Consider the following 18,746-nt stretch of genomic DNA (forward strand, 5'->3'; position numbering starts at 1 on the left):
TTCTTGTCAACTACAAGCTTTAATTATAATTACTCTTCGGTAGGCATGTTCTAGCACTTCTGATTCGTTTATCAAATTGAGCTTAACACAGTTACAAAGTCTAGGGAGAGCCCATCTTGAAGACCACAGAAGGCTCAGCTGTCATTTTGGTAATCCAGCCTCTGTGGCCAGGATTCTGTTCAGCCCTCCTCCATCTCCCTGTGCTGTCAGAGACAGTAAGACTCCTGCCTTTCAGCAAATATTTGGGAACACTGCACAGGTGAGAGAGTCCAGCTTTCTCATCTCCATCTACGTAAGTGGTCCTCACCACAAGCACATTTGGGCTTTGGGCGTTGACTTCCATACTTTGTGTTTTAAGATTTTTTTTAAAAAATATATTTTTATTGATTTTCACAGAGAGGATGAGAGAGGGATAGAGAGTCAGAAACATTGATGAGAGAGAATCATCAATCAGCTGCCTCTTGCACCCTCCCTACTGGGGATGTGCCCGCAACCAAGGTACATGCCCTTGACCGGAATTGAACCTTGGACCTTTCAGTCCTCAGGCCGATGCTCTATCCACTGAGCCAAACTGGTTTCGGCTGTTTTAAGATTTGAGTTCATTTTCAGCTGATCCAGTAAAAGCAAAGTTCTTGGTCATCCTGTGCTTTGCACAACTGTCATTGCCCACGCCCTCTCCGTATCTGTGTCCAACCCTGCCTTTTGCCAGAATTTAGGATTAAGTGAGGAGACTCTGCAGTCCAGACAGGCTCCCCAATGACTGTCATTTCCATGGGAACAGCAGAAGGCATGTCAATTAAAACGGAACCTGCAGGCTGGGGAGAGTAGAAGTACGAAAATGAGTTCGTGTGAGAAGCCAATTTCTCACCCTCCGATGAAACCGGAGAGGACAGGTGATCCCGGAGTCTGCTGCCAGCTGGGATCCGACCGTCTGGCCTGTGGGGCGGGCGTATCTTGGTGTTTTGGGCACAGGTGTGTTTGCCAGCTTGCTCGGTTTGCCAGAGTTGCCCAGATAACTGTCCTTGTAATTCAGAGAGCTCTGAGTGTGCAACCATGGAGGAGTGGGGACAATCTGATCTTTTTTTAAATTTTATTTTAAAATTTTTATTGACTTTAGAGAGAAAGGGAAAGAGAGATAGAAACATCAACAATGAGAGAGAACCATTGATTGCTGCCTCCTGCATGTCCGCACTAGGGTCTGAGCTCACAACCCAGGCTTGTGCCCTGATCGGGAATTGAACCGTGACCTCCTGGTTTATATATACGTATTTTTCGGACCATAAGACTCACCGGACCATAAGACGCACCAGTTTTTAGAGAGGGAAATGAAGAAAAAAAGATTCTGAAACAAATAGTGTCCTAAAATATTTTATGTGCATTAAAACCCAACATCACAGTCATAAACACATGTAATCAACCCTGTAAAGTAAACAGCAGCATTTAGAACCATTTTAGAGCCGGGCAAGCACACAGAGACCACACAGAGCCGGGCAAGTAAAAAAACTTTGTTTTTACAGTATATGTGTAGGCTATATTTGGACCATAAGACGCAGGGACTTTTTCCCCCCCACTTCTGGGGGGAAAAAAGTGCGTCTTATGGTCCGAAAAATACAGTAAGTCGACGCTCAACCCCTAAGCCACGCTGTCCAGGTGAACAATCTGATCTTTGTGCACACTTGAGTGTGAATCCCAACTTAAAAGCCTATTAAAAATGGATGAAATCATGGAATAGTCTTAACGTTGGAAGGAACTTAGAAGTCAGTAAGTCCCAGGTTCCGATCCAAGGTGGGAACCGGTCCTGGAGCCCCTCCGACGGAGGTTCCCAGCTCAGTCCCGAGGGGAAGCCGTGGCTCGCAGGCGGCGTCTCTCACCGTGGCTGGGACGTGCTGGTATTTCTAGCCTCTGGTGGTGGAACTCTCCCTGTCTCTCCGCCTCTGCTGCCTCTTCGTTTTGGTGCCAAGGAAACTGAACTGACTCTTCCCACAATGAAGTTGACTTTTAAAAGTTTAAGACTGTTATCTTGTACCCCCAAAGGCCGCTGTGCCCTGGCTAGGGAGGTCTAACACCCAATGCCTGAGTTTAAAGAAGGGCATTCTGACAGGCAAGGTTATCTCCAGCATTGGGTCCTCAGCACCTTCGCTTAGATTCTGTGTGACTTTTCTTAGCATCATTTGTGTGAAGAATTGGCCATTGTATTTTTGTATCTTACCACCCCCCACCCCCACCACCAGCATTCAGAGCTCAAAACTAGGAAATTCTAAGAACACAAGATTGTATTAAAACCCTGGTCTCTGCATCCTGGTGAAGGGTGTGGTTGTCTTTTGTGATGTCACCCCAGAAGTCAGCAAGTCCACCCTACATTCTTATGTGCTTTCATAATCTCTCAACCCTTCATCTGTGATTTATTTGAAGCATTGGCCTTTTTCATCTGTTCTAGATTGATAGCCTGTTATTGTTCTTAAGGTGTTGCTCCCCTAGCCCCTAGCACACACCATACTCTTGTCCAAATGTTCCTCCTGCCTTAAAAGGGGCGAACACAGCGCTCAGAGTCAGGTATTGATCAGTGCTGACTGGGACGTGCTTGGATGCAAGTACTTGGCTCCCACTGATAGAATAAGAGTTTGTGATAGATTGTGAGGCAGACAATCTTTTCCAGGTCCAAAACAATAGCTGTATGACCGTCAGCGAGTTGCCAAACCTCTCCAGGCTCCATTTTCCTCAAAATATAAAATCAGATGAATACTTTGTATTCTTCCGGGTTATTGCGAACGCTGTGAAAACAAGTTATTTAATATTAAGACTGTATAGCAAACTATACCATGACATACGGTGGGGATTTTGAGAGTTCAAAAATAACTTAAAAGAAAATATGGATGCTGATACGGGGTATTTAGGACTCACATACATCCAGTTTCAAAATAACAGTAGTTGGTGTCTATAGGAAGGAATAGTACATTTGTACCTTGTATTTTAGAGGGAAAATAATCTCATAATTTCTAACACAGTTTTGGGTGATCTGTGACGTGGGCCCATTAAGGCGGAAAGGCTTTCAGGAAGGAAATGGCATTGTTTGGGGAGAAATGAAATCAGTCCTGGTTCCCATAGGAGAATAAAAGGTTTGAAACACAGGGAGAGGCTGTTGATTTGTAAATCGTTTAAATCCCAGTTCTCAGCTTTGAGGACCTGAGCCTGACGGGGTCTCCTGGGAAGCTCCAGAGTGGATCCTGTGGTGCAGTGTTTCCCTGGGAAACTTCCAGAGGCTCGTGTCTGGGCCTGGCCGCTGTGTGAGCGTGAGGAGTCCCTGTTTCCTGAGAAATGCCAAGGGCTCAACGCAGGCACTTGTCCGATCCGCATGTCCTGGGACTTAGGGTGTTCTTCTTTCTCCTCCCCCTTTAAAAAGTGTTATCTTTAAATCACAGTTCACAGGCAGTATGACTTTGTGTTAGTTTCAGGTGTACAGGAGGCGTGTTTTTCTCACACACCTGCTTTGTACCACAGACCGCTAATGTGTGGGGACAGCGGAAGCAGAGGTAATTTCCACACCTCCATGCAAGGTCTGACAGTGGTTTCTTGGGGTCATTTCTTTGCTTTCTTTAGTTTCACTTACAACATGAACCCGTCTAGACGTGGAAAGAAAGCAGTTTTCTGTGCTTTGCTGTTGTTTTTGCAATGACTCGAGTATTAATCACAGCAAATCATCCCGTGGCCTCTGCCGTTTTTTTCCGGAGGGGAAGGAGGTTGCAGTGACCTTTTCACGGTGGAGCACTAACCCGGCACCCGGTGCCCTTTGTGCGTTCTTCTCCGCCCCCAGGGAGTTCTGTCCAACATCTCCTCCATCACCGACCTCGGCGGCTTCGACCCTGTCTGGCTCTTCCTGGTGGTGGGAGGAGTGATGTTCATTTTGGGATTTGCAGGGTGCATTGGAGCTCTACGGGAAAACACTTTCCTCCTCAAGTTTGTAAGTATCCCCCTCCGCTCGTGGTGCAAGCCAAGCACGCCCCCATCGGGAGGACTCGGTCTTTAGACGAGACGAGAAGAGAGGGTGCTGCCCCGAAAACGCTGGCAGAAATACAGCCCGGGCCATGCTTTTCTGTAAGAGAGCCCTCTGTTCTGCCCCTGCCCGTGCCTCCTTAACTTTACATACACCACCCCGCCCCATGGCATCCACGGGGGGTTTGCACACGTAGTCACGGCTGCTTTCCCATCCCTGAATTACCTTTGGGACCGAGGTGGTTCTGTAGACATCGTTTTCTTCTTTTAAGTGATTCGTGCTTTCCCTTTTGAGCACACAATCAGAAGGAAGTTGTTCAGCGGGTTGGTTTGGAGAAACCAGACATGAGCCCCGTGGCTGTGGCCTGTGCAGATTAAATCTGCTAAGCAGCAGGTTTGGGTGAATATGGACAAACAGTGAAAGGCAACATCTGCAGCAAACTTTTCAGATCCCGTGCAGGGTGCTGTGACCGCTGTTGGCATGGGTGCATTCGGGAGAGGAGTTTCTCCCCAGGGGCAGGTGGGTGTTAGAAGGAGAGTGTGAACAGTGTTGCCTTCCTTTGGAGATGCCTCCCCAAGGAGAGCAGGATGGCTTATGTGCGTGTGTGTGTGTGTGTGTGTGTGTGTGTGTGTGAGAGAGAGAGAGAGAGAGAGAAAGAGAGAGAGAGAGAGAGATACAGATAGAGAGAGAAGAGAGAGAGAAAGAGAGAGAGAGGAAGAGAGAGAGAGATAGGGTCGGTGAGTGAGGCCAAAGCTCACTGGACGTGCCTGTTGTCTGGATGTGGGCATTTGGTGGCGGCCATTTCACAGCCCTCCACAGGACAGTATCCACTCCACTCCCCTTTCCAAAAATAAAAAGTATGGGGGTGGGGGGGGGGGGGAAACCTACCCTCCTATGATGAGGGGAGATGGTTAGATTTCGAGAGAATAGTGTAAGTTTAATATCACTAATCTCAACGTTTATGACACAGTGTCATTGAGGGCCATTGTCATTCAAACAGAAGCTTCCAGCAGGACTAGTCTCAGCTGCCATGCAGGCAATTCTCTCCCCAGCACATCTGCCACATCGTCATCTGGCATTTTTTTTCTTTTCTTTTCTTTTTAAAATACATGTTATTGATTTTTTTTTATTTATTTATTTTTACAGAGAGGAAGGGAGAGGGATAGAGAGTTAGAAACATCGATGAGAAACATCGATCAGCTGCCTCTTGCACAGCCCCTAGTGGGGATGTGCCCACTACCAAGGTACATGCCCTTGATTTGGAATCGAACCCGAACCCTTCAGTCCGCAGGCCAATGCTCTATCCATTGAGCCAAACCAGTCAGGGCGGCATTTTTTCTTGAACATCCCCAAGAAGAGCAGGCTCCCTGTCCATACATGGGGCAGCTCTGGCCCAGACAAGGTCTGGAGGCTGTTTCACCGGGAAGTTCATAGGACTCGCGCTGACAGGGAAAAACCAAGGGAGACTTGGTCCGGGTGCAGTTTAATGAGCCACTGGGTCTCTGTTCTGTACACATGGTCTCCGGTGGGAGGAGCTCATTTCCCAAACTCTGTTTCTCTTGCATCCACCCACCCACCATTCTATTCCTCACCGAGTCAAAGGCCTACGGAGGCCCCAGGAAGGTTTTGTCCCTGATAGCAACCTGCCAGTCCTCTTGGCAAGGGGTATTTCTAAACTTTAGAATCTAAAGCTTGAGCTCACCTCCGTCAGCTCTTCTGTAGCTTTATTTTGGGCTTCATCGTACTTGCTGATTGCCACTATTTTATCATTTTTAGCCTTCATGCCCCCAAATGATTCACTTTAATCATATTTGTTTATAAGGGTAGTCCCTTTATCACTTTTATAGATGAAGCTACTAGAGTTAACTTGCATAGGCAGAGAATTACACATTTCTCTAAATTATAAAGTCCCATGTTGCAAATAAAGAGAATTATGTTGTTGTCTGGCTTTTTTAAGTCTTGGGGAATATTTTAAATGGCCCCTTTCTCCATTTAGTACATGCGGTAAAAACTGGCCTAGAATAGTCTTTGAAATAAGTAGGAAGTCAATGGCATCATCATTCCAAACAGCCTCCACCATCTGATGCTGTAAGGCCAGGAGAATTGCTGGGGGGAATCCAAGAGCCGAGCTACCGTGACATAGACATGGAGCCTTCTCGTGGACTGAGGCCCTAGAACGAAGCCTGTGAGTCCACCTCTTCCCCTTAGGAAATGGGGAAATTTGCTCACAGGGCCCATTTCTGCCAAATTTTGATAAGAATTTAATTTGGACTCAATTTTTGATATGCATATTGTATATTATTATGTGAAAATTTACCAGGGTAATGAGAAAATGAACCTGCCTAGCCTTTGTAATGGTGAAGACAAAAATTTAATTAGAACTTTTGCATGACTTAGGTCTTACTGTTTGTGTGTGCACACATATGAGGTAGCTAAGATGTTCTCATTTCTGTAGTGTCATGACTGTCATGTAGGGAGGTACCTAATAAAGGGAGGGAGTTGTTTTATGCTAAGCCAGGGGTCGGCACACCTCGGCGCGTGAGCCACATGTGGCTCTTTAGCCCCTTGAGTGTTCTAACGCCACTTCTTCAAAATAGACTCTCCCAGGCTGAAAACCAACTTCTGCGCATGGGCCACGAAGTTTCAATCACACTGTACGTGCATGCCCGCACATGGTATTTTGTGGATGAGCCACACTCAAGGGGCCAAAGAGCCGCATGTGGCTCGCGAGCCGTGGTTTGCCAACCACTGTGCTAAGCTATAGGGTGGCCTTTGCATAAAAGTGATAGGCTTCCCCTCCCCGCCAAGTGTGAGCATTTAATGAACTTCCTCTGTGTGGCTTCAAGCCAACAGGACACAGACCCCCTCTCCCCCAACACCTTCATCTTCTCCTCTGCTCTTCTCTGACGAACTTGGCCTTCGTGATGATAGGCTGTTTGGGGAGCTTTCCCTGCCCTAGAACTTTGTAGTGGCTGGATTGCACCACGCAAGTGATAGGAGCACCTCTGGGACTGTCCGCTGACCCAAGTCCACAGTTTATCACGGTCAACAGTTGGGCCGAGCTCTGGTTCCCCTTTCAGTGGTAATCCTCGTACCAACTTCCCAAAGGGCCCTGGGCCATAGTTGTGGAAGCTGATCCTGTGATGATGCAAGCCTCCATCACTCCCTCCCCCTCCCCCCACTGCCCCCCTTCCTGTGCTTGCCGAGCAGCCGTGGCCCTGAAGCTTCCGGGTCTTCCTCACTCATGATGGCATGCTGGTGCCTGAGATGCAAGAGCAAAAGTGATCATTTTCTTGTCCTTTTTCTAGATTGAGGAAAGCTCCCTTTGAAGTTACCGGTACCAGTGATGATAATGAACTCGTTAGGTTCTATTGCTAGTGATCTCTAGGGCAGATAAGCAGGAGCTCTGATCCTGAGGGCTGAGCTGGGGGGCCTTGAATGGGGCCTGAACCTTGGGATCCTAGACTTTGCCAGGTGCTTATTTCTTCCTCCCACCCTCCCCCCCATAGCAGCGCCTGGCAGCTTGGGCAACACTGTCAGACACACACTGTGATATGGCCCCCTCACAAACCCCCTCTTCCCCCCGCCCCTTACTGTAAGAGGCTCTTTGGAGACAGGGTATGGGCCCACTCATCCTTGTTTCTGTAAACCCCACCCACCCAGCTCAGGGCCTGACCTCTTCCAGGTCATTCAGTCTATGCTTGTTGGATGAATACACATTTTTAGTCTTTTTGTTTATTTGTTTGGTTGGATTTTATAATTTTCACCAAAGGATATTTTTTCCATTGATTTTTTTTTTTTTTTTTTTTTTTTGAGAATAAAAAGTGTAGGGGGGTGGAGAGAGAAACATCTATGTGAGACAGATTCATCTGTCGGTTGCCTCCAGCACAAGGCTCGATCACTGGGGCCTGGGGTCGAACCCGAAACCCAGGCACATGCCCTTGACTGGGAATGGAACACAAGACCCTTCAGGGCTTGGGCCAATGCTCCAAGCACTGAGCAACACAGGCCAGGGCCATTTTTAGCCGTTTCCTCTGTGCCCGCCCCCACGCGGTGTGCTCCCGGTTGGCCGCTTGAGGGCAGCCTGTGGGACGTAGACTCAACAGCAGCTCTGGCCCCTCGGCCTCCTCCCTCGGCCTCCGGGGCTCTGCTGAAAGGGGTGTCGCCTTTCTGTCCTCATCACGAGAAGTTTGCCTGCAGTTTGTACCCTGCTCCGTCACAGCCTCGTTTCTCAGAAACTCTTTGAACCAATTAAAATGGAAAAGGGTAAGAGCGTGGAGGCTGGAGGAAGTGGAAAGAACTGGAGGTGTGAAGGTACGTGGTATGACTAAGGCGAGGCTCTGCTGAGTCTTCTCCGGTTCATGGGCCGTTCCCACGTTACCCGTGGCCTCTCACCTGCCCGTGGCCTTCTTCCACGCCGGTCATCTGCACACTGATGTTATTTAAAACATTCTGAGGCTGGCGCTTCACAGAGAAGAGCGGTTTTGTTTTATTTTCTTGGTGGAGAATTATTTTCATGGCGCAGTCACCCCTCACTTCCCCTCTGCTCTTTTCATCTAAGATACACATGTGTGCTGCTTTACCCTGGGGAGCAGGTGCAGAGGGGAATCGGGGCAGTGTCTGAATCCATAAAAGGAGCATATAGCGTACAGGAGGATCCAGGCCACAGTCACACATGACAGGTGATCTTTAAATACTGGGGTGATTTATTTCTCAGTGCTGCAAAAGTTTGCTAGAGGAAGGGCCGGGCCATTGTTGAGCGCCTGGCAGGCAGCGCATTAATCAGGAGAAATTCGTTAGGCCTTAATGTGACGCTAATGAGAAATCCCTATCATCTGTGTTTGCTTGTGAGCTTTGTTGGTTAATTGCCAAATGGAGCCACCAGGGCCCCAAAATGTGATTATGAAATGATTTTTTTTTTTTTGAAAGTCCTTTCTTGGAGTGTAGTATTTTATTAATGAACTTTAAGGAACGGAAAGTTACCCGCTTTGGACGTGTGGAACCACCTAGTGTAATTACAAACCTTTTTAGAAGGAGCCATTGAACTGCGTAACGGCTCTCCGTGTCTGTGTCTCCTGTCTTAGTTCTCTGTGTTCCTGGGCATCATTTTCTTCCTGGAGCTCACTGCCGGAGTGCTGGCGTTCGTTTTCAAAGACTGGATCAAAGACCAGCTGTACTTCTTCATAAACAACAACATCCGAGCGTACAGGGATGACATTGACTTGCAAAACCTCATAGACTTCACCCAGGAATATGTAAGTGGGAACTCGGTTTCTTTTCAAGTTGAAAGCCTCCTGGGAAGGATGGCCCCAGAGAGCATCGTCCTGGCTCCGCGTCTGCCAGCTGGGACGCCCCTCTGACGGGCCCGCGCGGCTTTTGGTTTGTTCGCTTGTCTGTGTATTCTTCTCTGACTTGTTCTGTGGCCTACACGATCTGTGCTTCTCATGGAAGTGCCCCGTTTTCCCTTAATCTTCATTCCTGCCCAGAGCAGCAAAGAAGAAAACTCTTGAGCAAGAAGGTTCTAATCACAGTTGCCCTTTGCTGCCGACCCGGGAAGAAGATTGCTTTGCTACAGGTTTAACATCTCATTGGGCGTTAAATGTGGATTCCGCCTTGTTCCTTGCCCATTTCTAGTCGCCCTCCACACTTCACAGCTCAGAATAACATCCTCAGGAGGAGGGTAATTCCCTGGCATATACCTATTCAGTACTATTATAGCACGCACGCACACGCGGGTTAAACCCAAAGTTGAGCAAGTTTTACCCCCACGTGGCCTCTGCCAAGTGGAGAATCGGTGTGGAGCGCCCCTCCCACCGGTTTCTGAACGTTTCTCTGGGGCCGCCCCTGCACGGCAAACGAAGCAGCAGACCCCCGTTCCGCTCAGAATGCAAAATGACCTCTAAACAGGGCTCAGAACATACAGATCTGGTGCCCAAACCCAAGCAGCTCAGCGACTTTGGGTAATCGGACCTTGGCCTGCTTCCCCAACAGGAACGTGGAAATAGTAAAAGCTGCCGTTTAACTCGTGGAGATTCGGTGACACTCGAGTAAGATGTGCTTGGTGGCTTCGCAGCAGGCGTAAGGTGCTGTGGTCCTGCACTCGGGCAGGTGCTTGTTGGCAGACACTCCACCAATCGGCTCAGCCGCGCAGCCCGAGACAGTGGTGTCCGTGATGCTGATGCATATGGAGGCGGAGCTGGGTCCCTTTGAGAGAGGGAGGAGAGGGCTGTGTCAGCTTATCCGAGACACACACACACACACACACACACACACACAATCACACACACCCCAGGCCCACAGAATGGAGTAAGCTGAGTTGATTTTGTGCCGTGGCAGCAAGGCCTGCCCTGGAGTGAGCGGCACTGGGGCGTGAAATGAAGCCCCTGTCATCTCCTCCGCAGCCTTCCCTGCTTTGTTAGGTCACAATGGATGCAGGCGCACACCTTGCCAAGTATCACTGCTGTCTCGTCTGCATGACAGCGCTGACGGAGCTCTGCAGCCAACTCTGGGAGGCACAGCCCAAGCCCTCAGAGAACCCGATGAGGCGGACGAACATGCGTACACACATTCTCTTGAAGTGCTGTCTGCTTTGCGGGGAAATGCTGTCATTTCATGTGATTTTTTCCTTTTCTGTCTCGGAGCTAATTGTTCTGAAGTAGCTGCTGGTCCTAGAAGCCATCCAGTGTCATGGCTGGATGTTTAACTGGGAGAAGTGGAGCTAGTCCACGGGGGAGGAGACAAGGGGCCCAGCCTCTGAGTCAGGCCCCTCGGAAGACCCACAGAATTGAACATGATTATATTTTAATTAGACAATTGCATTCTTAAGTAATTTTCTGAAAATGTAAACACCTGCTCTTATGTAAACAGATTCCGAGCACTAACAGATACGTAATGAAAAGTCAGCCTCTAAAACTTACGGGGGTGATGGGTGTGCTCACAATTTTGATAGTGGTGATGGTCCCATGTTGTTTACATATGTAAAACAATGATCCAGTTGAACACTTTAACTGTGTGCGGTTTATTGCATGTTAGTGATAGAGCCATAAATCAGATTTTTAAAAAACCATTAAGGTGTAGAGATCAAAACTGTAAAAAAGGAAATCTCTAGATATCCCACCCACGGCCCTAGTCGCCTCCTTCAGACACTGCTGTTTAGTGTCTTATTTATCCTTCTAGAATGTTCCCACATGCACCAAACTGTTCTAAGGGAGCCCTGCTATAACCTCCTGCCCCCCCCCCCCATCTCCTTTCCCCACCTAACGCCATGGGTCTCATCGGCCTTCCCAATCACAGGCCCACGCATCCTTACAGACCTTCCACCGGCGTTATTTTGGAGGCTTTGGCGGGGGCTGTTAGGTCCAGTCTGGGGTAAAAATAAGTTCTGGCACGGAAGGGAGGGTTGGGGCCGGCAGGCCTGGGGGTGGCCGTGGGGGCGGGTGCGGGGGCAGCGCCCGGTGGCCTCCGGGTCGAGGTGTTCTAATTCTCTCCTGTTTGCTCTAGTGGCAGTGCTGTGGGGCTTTTGGAGCTGATGATTGGAACCTAAATATTTACTTCAATTGCACAGATTCCAATGCAAGTCGGGAGAGGTGCGGCGTGCCATTCTCCTGCTGTACTAAAGACCCCGCGGTAAGTGAGGCAGCCCCGCGCCCCCTGCCCCCGCATCGCCCGGGCGGGCGGTGTGTGGGCCGGGCACAGTGGGGTTCTTCTTGGACCCTCTACCCGCTTGGTCCTGACTGTGGCTCCTGCACAGGCCGTAGGGCTAGTTCCTCCCAGCAGGAGGGATCATCGCGGGCGCTCACTCACCAGGGCACTCCGGCTCCTGTTCTGAGCCTCTGTGTGCCTGGGCTCCTTTAAGCCCGGAACATTCCTGCCGGCAGATACCAACATTACCTTCCCTTTTTATTTAAAATTGAGGCCCCTGGGTTTTAAGTCCCTACCCAAGCTCCATCGCCAGCGAGTGTTGGCGCTGAGCATCAGCCCCAGGCAGCCTGCTGCTGCTCCTTCTTTAAGGCGCACCCGGGAGCTCTCAGCGGGTTGCGCTTAGTAACCCGCTTAGTTGTGGGGGACACGTTGGAACGGAGGAGCCTGAGACAAGGATGCTCTGTGCGAAGACCGTAGCTGCCCAGACTCGTTCGTAGCCTGTCAGCCCCCAAGTGTGCACCCTCAGGGCTGCCCTTGCCCCCATCAAGCCGCTCCGAGTGGGCACCGATGAGTTCCCGGCCAGTTCCCCCTGGAAGGCAGAGGGTCTGCCGCTCTTCACAAGGGGCGCGGCCTTGGGGTGGGGAAGCAGAAGTTCCCTGCAGCTGCCCGTGGCCCATCGCCCCCGGTGGGGGTCAGCCTGGCTGTTACTCTTGGTCTGAAGAGACTGAGAATCAGGAAGGCCTGTGCTCGCTGCTCTGGGTCTCGCCGGGACAGCTGACCTTCCCCCTGGTTTGTTTCTCCCTTCCCTCTGAGGAGGCCCAAAGGCAGAGTGCCCGGCAGAGCCCAGGGTGCCGCAGGCAGCCTCGCGCTGGCCGGCAGGTGCCAGCGGCTCTGTCCCCGGTTCTGCTGTGTTAGCACTCCCTCAGAGTGATCCTCTGGGTAGAGGTATCTCATTCCATAAACGCCACGATAAGACATTCCACCCACTCCCTGCAGAGGGGAAAAAAGAAGCAAGCCTAAAAGAGGGGAAGCCACAATTCCGATCAGGGCTGTTGGATGTCAGAACATGTGATATGGGACTAGAGTAAGGTGACCAGATGTCCCGCTTTTGGCAGGACAGTCCCGATTTTTAACAATTTGTCCTGCGTCCCGCGGCGTTTTAAAAAAGTCCCGATTTTTGGAAAGATTCTTTTAAATCTTTTAGAGTTTTTTTTTTTTTTTAAACGCCGCGGGACGCGCGGGACAAATTGTTAAAAATCGGGACTTTCCCGCCAAAAGCGGGATGTCTGGTCACCTTAGACTAGGATGCTGTTTTGTTTTTTATGAAGTCACCTGTTCTCATTGAAAAATAATTTAAATAATACAGAAATAAACATACTCAAAAGTAGAAGTCCCCCCCCCCCCGCACCAAAGAGAGTAAATATGAAGCTAGTCATTGTGCCCATTCAGCATGTTTTTGTTTAAATATATTTTATTGATTTTTTACACGGAGGAAGGGAGAGGAATAGAGAGTTAGAAACATCAATGAAAGAAACATCCATCAGCTGCCTCCTGCACACCCCCTACTGGGGATGTACCCGCAACCAAGGTACATGCCCTTGACCGGAATCAAACCTGGGACCTTTCAGTCTGCAGGCCGGCGCTCTATCCACTGAGCCAAACCGGTTAGGGCAAGCATGGTTTTTATCTGTCTCCAGTTCCCTGAACACTTTAAACGTATCGAGGCTGCTAGCTCTGAATCCTGGACTTCCCATACAATGGTCTTGCTCACCTTCCTGGTATTTCCTGAGCCTCTGTCTCCCTTGTTTGGAAAAGGGCATATTTTAATACCTGTTTCCGAGGATTGTTAAAATGATTACATGGGATAACATATCAAAGGGCTTGCCGAGGCGCGGTCCCTCTGCGTGCCCCAGTGCACACGTATTCCTCTGAGGGGGCCTCTTCTGCTGATTCCTCCAGGGGCTTTCTGACCGGCATGACTATCGCTGTCCTCTCTTCTTCCCCCCAGGAGGATGTCATCAACACTCAGTGTGGCTACGATGCCAGGCAGAAACCAGTAAGTGGGACCTCACCTTGTCGCTTAGCGCCCAGGGTGTTGGAGGCGCTCTTGAACCTCCGTGGTGACCTGTGTTCTCCTCTTCCCTTGTGAAGGAGGTCGACCAGCAGATCGTAATCTACACGAAAGGCTGCGTGCCCCAGTTTGAGAAGTGGCTGCAGGACAATTTGACCATCGTGGCCGGTGTGTTCATAGGCATTGCGTTGCTGCAGGTAAGGCCCGGCTTCTTCCCGGACGGCACAGGGAGGCGATGCCCGGGAGAATCCTCACCAGGCCGGCACTCTGCCTGACCACGTGAATGGTCCAGCATTTAGGACACAAGTGGTGGGGCTTGGAAACAGACCCAAATGATGTGGTTTTTATTAAAACTCTGGTTTTAGATGCAACTCTATGCTAAAATACATTAGGAAACTGTGTTGTGTTTTTCCCTTTGAAAGTGGAGGCATTGATTGGGTCTGTGCATTTCTTGGGCTCAATAATTCTGTGTGTGCCATGTGGGCAGACAGGAATAGTCAAAAGCAGATCCAAGGGGTGAGGTTAAGGTTTCTGTGGATTTTTGCAAACATGCTGTCTCCGGCCCGCCTTCCCAAAGTGCTAGTGAGGAACAGGAGTGCCCACTTCTTCGCCTGGGCAGTACCGAGTGTGGCTTTTTCATCCCATGGAGATGGAGATGTGATACTTTCCTCAGAGCCCAAATGCAGCGCGGTGGTCGAAAGAAACAAAAGAAGATCTAAATAACGGAAAGCCTTCCCATACTCAGAGACTGAAAGGCTTCCTGTCGCTAATGTGGCAGGACTCCTCAAATCCATCTACAGATTCAGTGCAATCTCTGAATTCAAACTGCATTTTTAATTTTTCCCCCCAAAATGGACACATTGATCCTAAAATTCATATGGAAATGCAAGGGACCCAGAATAGCAAAACAGAACGAAATTGGAGAATTCACACTTCCCAATTCCAGACTTACTTCAAAGGTGCAGTCATCAAGATGGTGCCTCCTGGCATAAGGTTGGCATATAGGTCAGTGGAATGGAATAGAAAGTCCAGAAGCAAACCCATACATCAATGGCCAACAGGTTTTTGACAAGGGAACCAAGACCGTTCACTGGGGCAAAAATAGTCTTTTCAATAAATGATGCCGGACCAACTGACTATCCCATATGCAAAAGAATAAATTTGAACTCCTACCTCACACGATACATGAAAATTCACTCAAACTCTGGACCAAAGACCACAATATAAGAGCTAAAACTATAACACTCTCAGGAGAAAGTACAGGTGTAGCTCTTTGTGACCCAGGAGTAGGCAGTTTTTATAGATGCCACACTACAAGCACAAGCAACCAAAGAAATAGTAGATCCATTGGACTTGGCCAACATTAAAAACTTCTGTGCTATGAATACTGAGAAAGTGGAATGACAGCCCACAAAAACGGAAGAAGATATTTTGCAAAGCATTATATCTGATAAGAATCAAGTATCTGGACTATACCATGAACAACTCAACAATTAAAAAGACAAACCCAATTTAAAGATGGGCAAAGAATTTGAATAGTCTCCAGAGGAGACACAAATAGCTAGTAAGCATGTGAAGAGATGCATGTTACTGTTAATTGTTAGGGAAATTTGAATAAAAACCACAGTGAGATACCCACCACCTCACACACAGCAGGATGGACGTACAGTTGACCTTCGAGCAGCATGGGTTTCAGCCGTGTGGGTCCACTCATAAGCACATTTTTTTTCCAACTGACCACAGTTCAGTTGATCTATGTAGTTTGCCTGACTTAGGTTGGGAATCTGAGTATGCAGAAAACTGACCAGTTAGGTGTGGATTTTCAACTGCTGCGATTACAGCACCCGTAACCCCCATGTTGCTCAGGGGTGGACTGTAATGAGAAAGGAAGATAATAACAAGTTGTCGAGGATGTGAAGAAATTGGAACCCTCACACATCACTGGAGGGAATGAAAATGATGCAGCCTCTACAGAAAACAATTTGCAATTCCTCAGAAAATTACAGTTATTGTATGACCCTGAAATTCTATTCTGAGGGATGTACCCAAAGAGAATTAAAAATATGTATCCACCCAAAAACATTTATACAGATGTTCATAGTGATATTATTCATAAGAGCCCAAAAAAGGAAACACTGCAGATGCCCATCACCTGATGAGTAGAAAAACAAAATATGGTTTATCCATATACTGGAATATTATTCAAACCATCAAAAGGAATAACTCCTGGAACATGCTACAACATGGGTGGACCTTGAATACCCTGTGCTGGTGAAAGCGGACTGACACAAAAGGCCAGATGTTATATGATTCCATTTATATGAAATGTCCAGAAGGAGCAATTTCAAAGAAAACAGATTAGTGGCTGGCAGGACTGTGGAGGTGGGGGGGCATGGGAATGACTGCTTATGGGTACAGTTTCTTTCTGGGGTGATGAAATGTGTTGCAAACAGATAGTGGTCATAGTTGCATATCCCTGTGAATACACTAAAGACCACTGAATTATACACTTTAAAAGAACGGGTTTTGCAGTATATGAGTTACATCTCAACTTAAAGATCAAAGATAAGAAAAATCGGATTCAGCCCGGCCAGTGTGGCTCAGTGGTTGAACATTGACCCATGAACCAGAAGGTTGAGGTTTGATTCCCAGTCAGGGCATATGCCCAGGTTGTGGGCTCGATCTCCAGTAGGGGGCGTGCAGGAGGCAGCTGATCAGTGATTCTCTCCCATCATTGATGTTTCTATTTCCCTCTCCTCCCTTCCTCTGAAATCCATAAAATATATTTAAAAAAGAAAAAGGAAAAATAGGGTTCATTGGCCAAGGAAAAGCCTAATGATGTTCAGAGTTTCACTGTTTGACTCTTTCTCTTCCTTCCTCAGATCTTTGGGATATGCCTGGCCCAGAACCTGGTTAGCGACATCGAAGCGGTCAGGGCTAGCTGGTAGGGCAGGGCGCCTGCCACCGCTGCAGAACACTGGACACCCAGCCTCCGCTCCCTCCGGCGGCCCGACCATCTCCACACCGTCGGACCGTCCCCGGGGCCTCCTGCCATCCCACCTGACGGAGCTGCCGAGAACTTGTTTTGAGGGGGAAACTGAGAAATGCTGCTTACTGACAGAATTAAAGAAAAAATAACCAGTATGAAAGTCGTTGCGCCGTGAATCTCTACTGTAGCCATGAATTTATGGATGGTTGGATACTTAACCAAAAAAAAGGAAAAAAGGGAGGGCGGGGAACCGTATGCACTTGAAGGTGTGGGGAAAGCCTTGTTGTCCCCGGGAGTGAACGGCGGGCTGGGGGCGGCAGCCTTCCCCTTCCTCACGCCATGGCCTGAAGACGTGCATCCTTCCTAAAACCCAGCGCCTTCCCTGTGAGGGCTGGGCCATTGGACACTCCATGGGACACTCCCTTCGCTGGACACTCCAATGAGCTGCGACAGCTCGTGGCCCCAGGAGAAGACAGCTTGCCCGTGGGGTCACGTTTTGAGATGGCATTCAGCAAGAGACGTGCCCGGCCCATCGGGCCTCCTGACAAGAGACGCTGTGTGTTCCGCGTGCACGGAGCAGGACCCCGGGAGCGCTCGGTGATGCCGGATGGTAGCAGGACAGATCTTTTTTCCAGGTGGGCCTGCGCTTTATTTACCGGTGACATCCAGGAGAACATGAGGCTCGAGACGAGGTGTTAGTTGAAGACACCCTCACCCCAGCCCCTCACGTCGATGTCGGATTCTTCAGAAACTCTGGGGCTTTGGCTTTTTTTTTTTTTCTTTTTTTTTTTTTCTCTTTCCCTTTTTTGTTTTGGTCTCCCCAAAAGCTGGCGTTTCTGTTAAGGTTTAAAGTGTTTTCTTACAAACTTGAATATTAATTTTGTGTGTGTCATCTCCCCGCATGACCTGTGAATCTGAACCCACCAGTTTCCCTTCCCACCATCTCTCCGACAACAGGTCTAGGTGTGGTGTGGGCGGCACCGGGTGGGGGAGAGGTGTGGCGAGGGCTCCTGGCTGGGAAGGACCCGCTGGGCCCGCACAGATGCATCCATGGACTCCACCCCTCAGCCATATGGGTCGTCGCCGTGGTCTCTGCTGCATCCTGCCCCGCTCTCTCTTGGGATAGGAGTAAACCCCTTTCCAAAACAACGCTGACACAATCAAAAAGCTTCTAGTGGGGTTTTCCCCTCATCTGGTTTTAGTTTTACTCTTATTTTTTTTAAAGAGAAGCGTGCATGGGCAGAGCGCTTTCTGTTCTCATAGCGCAGATGAACCATCAGGATGGCCACAAAGCACAAATACTCCGAGGGGGACGTTGACGGGCAGGTGTTCTGAGTCTCAGGTGGAAAACCACCTCCAGGTGCTGCCACCCACCTCTGGCCTGCCTCCAGGGGGGAGGGACCCATTTTTGCTTCCAGATTTTAATCCAGCCTCATCTGCCAGGATATCACTCTCCTGGGGGAGCAGGTATCAGTCTGTGGATCGCTGGGGAAAAAACCACAGGCGTGTTTCACGGCGATGACACATTTGCCAACGCGTGGCCGGGCCGCCGGCGAGCACACTTGCTGAAGCTTGAACAAGGCTTTCCGCTTCCGCCCCTCGGGCAGCCCTGCGGCCGGTGGGCGTGTCGGTCTGGTCTGAGAAAGGACAGCAGTTCTCTGAGAAACACCTGGTCTCTGGGGTTTGGGTGTGTCTGATCTGCATGTGCGTGTGTGTGTCTGTATTGTTAGCGATGTCCATCCCATGCTCCAGCTGTAAGATGATTTTATCCCGCCTCGCCCCCACCACGGCTGTCCTCCTGTGATGTCACTCCCACACGGAGGCTCGGCTCCTGGCTGGCGTGCTTGTCCTTCCTGTCCATTACCTCATCCTCCAGAGAACCCCCTCTGACCAGCTGACTCAGAACCGGGAGAGAGGCCCACCCTTCGGCACATCCAGCGAAAGGCCAAACGGAAGTCCAAGTGAGTTTTAAATTTTAACGAAGCGCCCTTTATTTTTTACACTTGAGAGTGGTTGTAATAAAGGCTGTCATTAATAAACTTGGTTCTACCTTA

General features: G+C 49.3%; 1 protein-coding gene across 2 annotated transcripts in view; it reads left to right on the forward strand.

The window, feature by feature from the left end:
* Positions 1-18,746, forward strand: part of TSPAN5 (tetraspanin 5) — a 166,981-nt gene extending 148,235 nt beyond the window's left edge. Inside the window, exons 3-8 of one of the 2 annotated variants that reach the window (XM_084895275.1) lie at positions 3,812-3,958; positions 9,076-9,246; positions 11,492-11,617; positions 13,641-13,688; positions 13,784-13,900; positions 16,586-18,746. In XM_084895275.1, coding sequence (XP_084751401.1) covers positions 3,812-3,958; positions 9,076-9,246; positions 11,492-11,617; positions 13,641-13,688; positions 13,784-13,900; positions 16,586-16,651 — 675 coding nt within the window. In that variant the 3' untranslated portion in view covers positions 16,652-18,746. The remainder of the gene's footprint in view (positions 1-3,811; positions 3,959-9,075; positions 9,247-11,491; positions 11,618-13,640; positions 13,689-13,783; positions 13,901-16,585) is intronic. The other variant, XM_084895276.1, reaches the window with a different exon arrangement.

Source organism: Pipistrellus hanaki (genome assembly GCF_964339955.1).
Source record: "Pipistrellus hanaki genome assembly, chromosome: 1".
In the NCBI taxonomy this organism is placed as follows: Eukaryota; Metazoa; Chordata; class Mammalia; order Chiroptera; family Vespertilionidae; genus Pipistrellus; species Pipistrellus hanaki.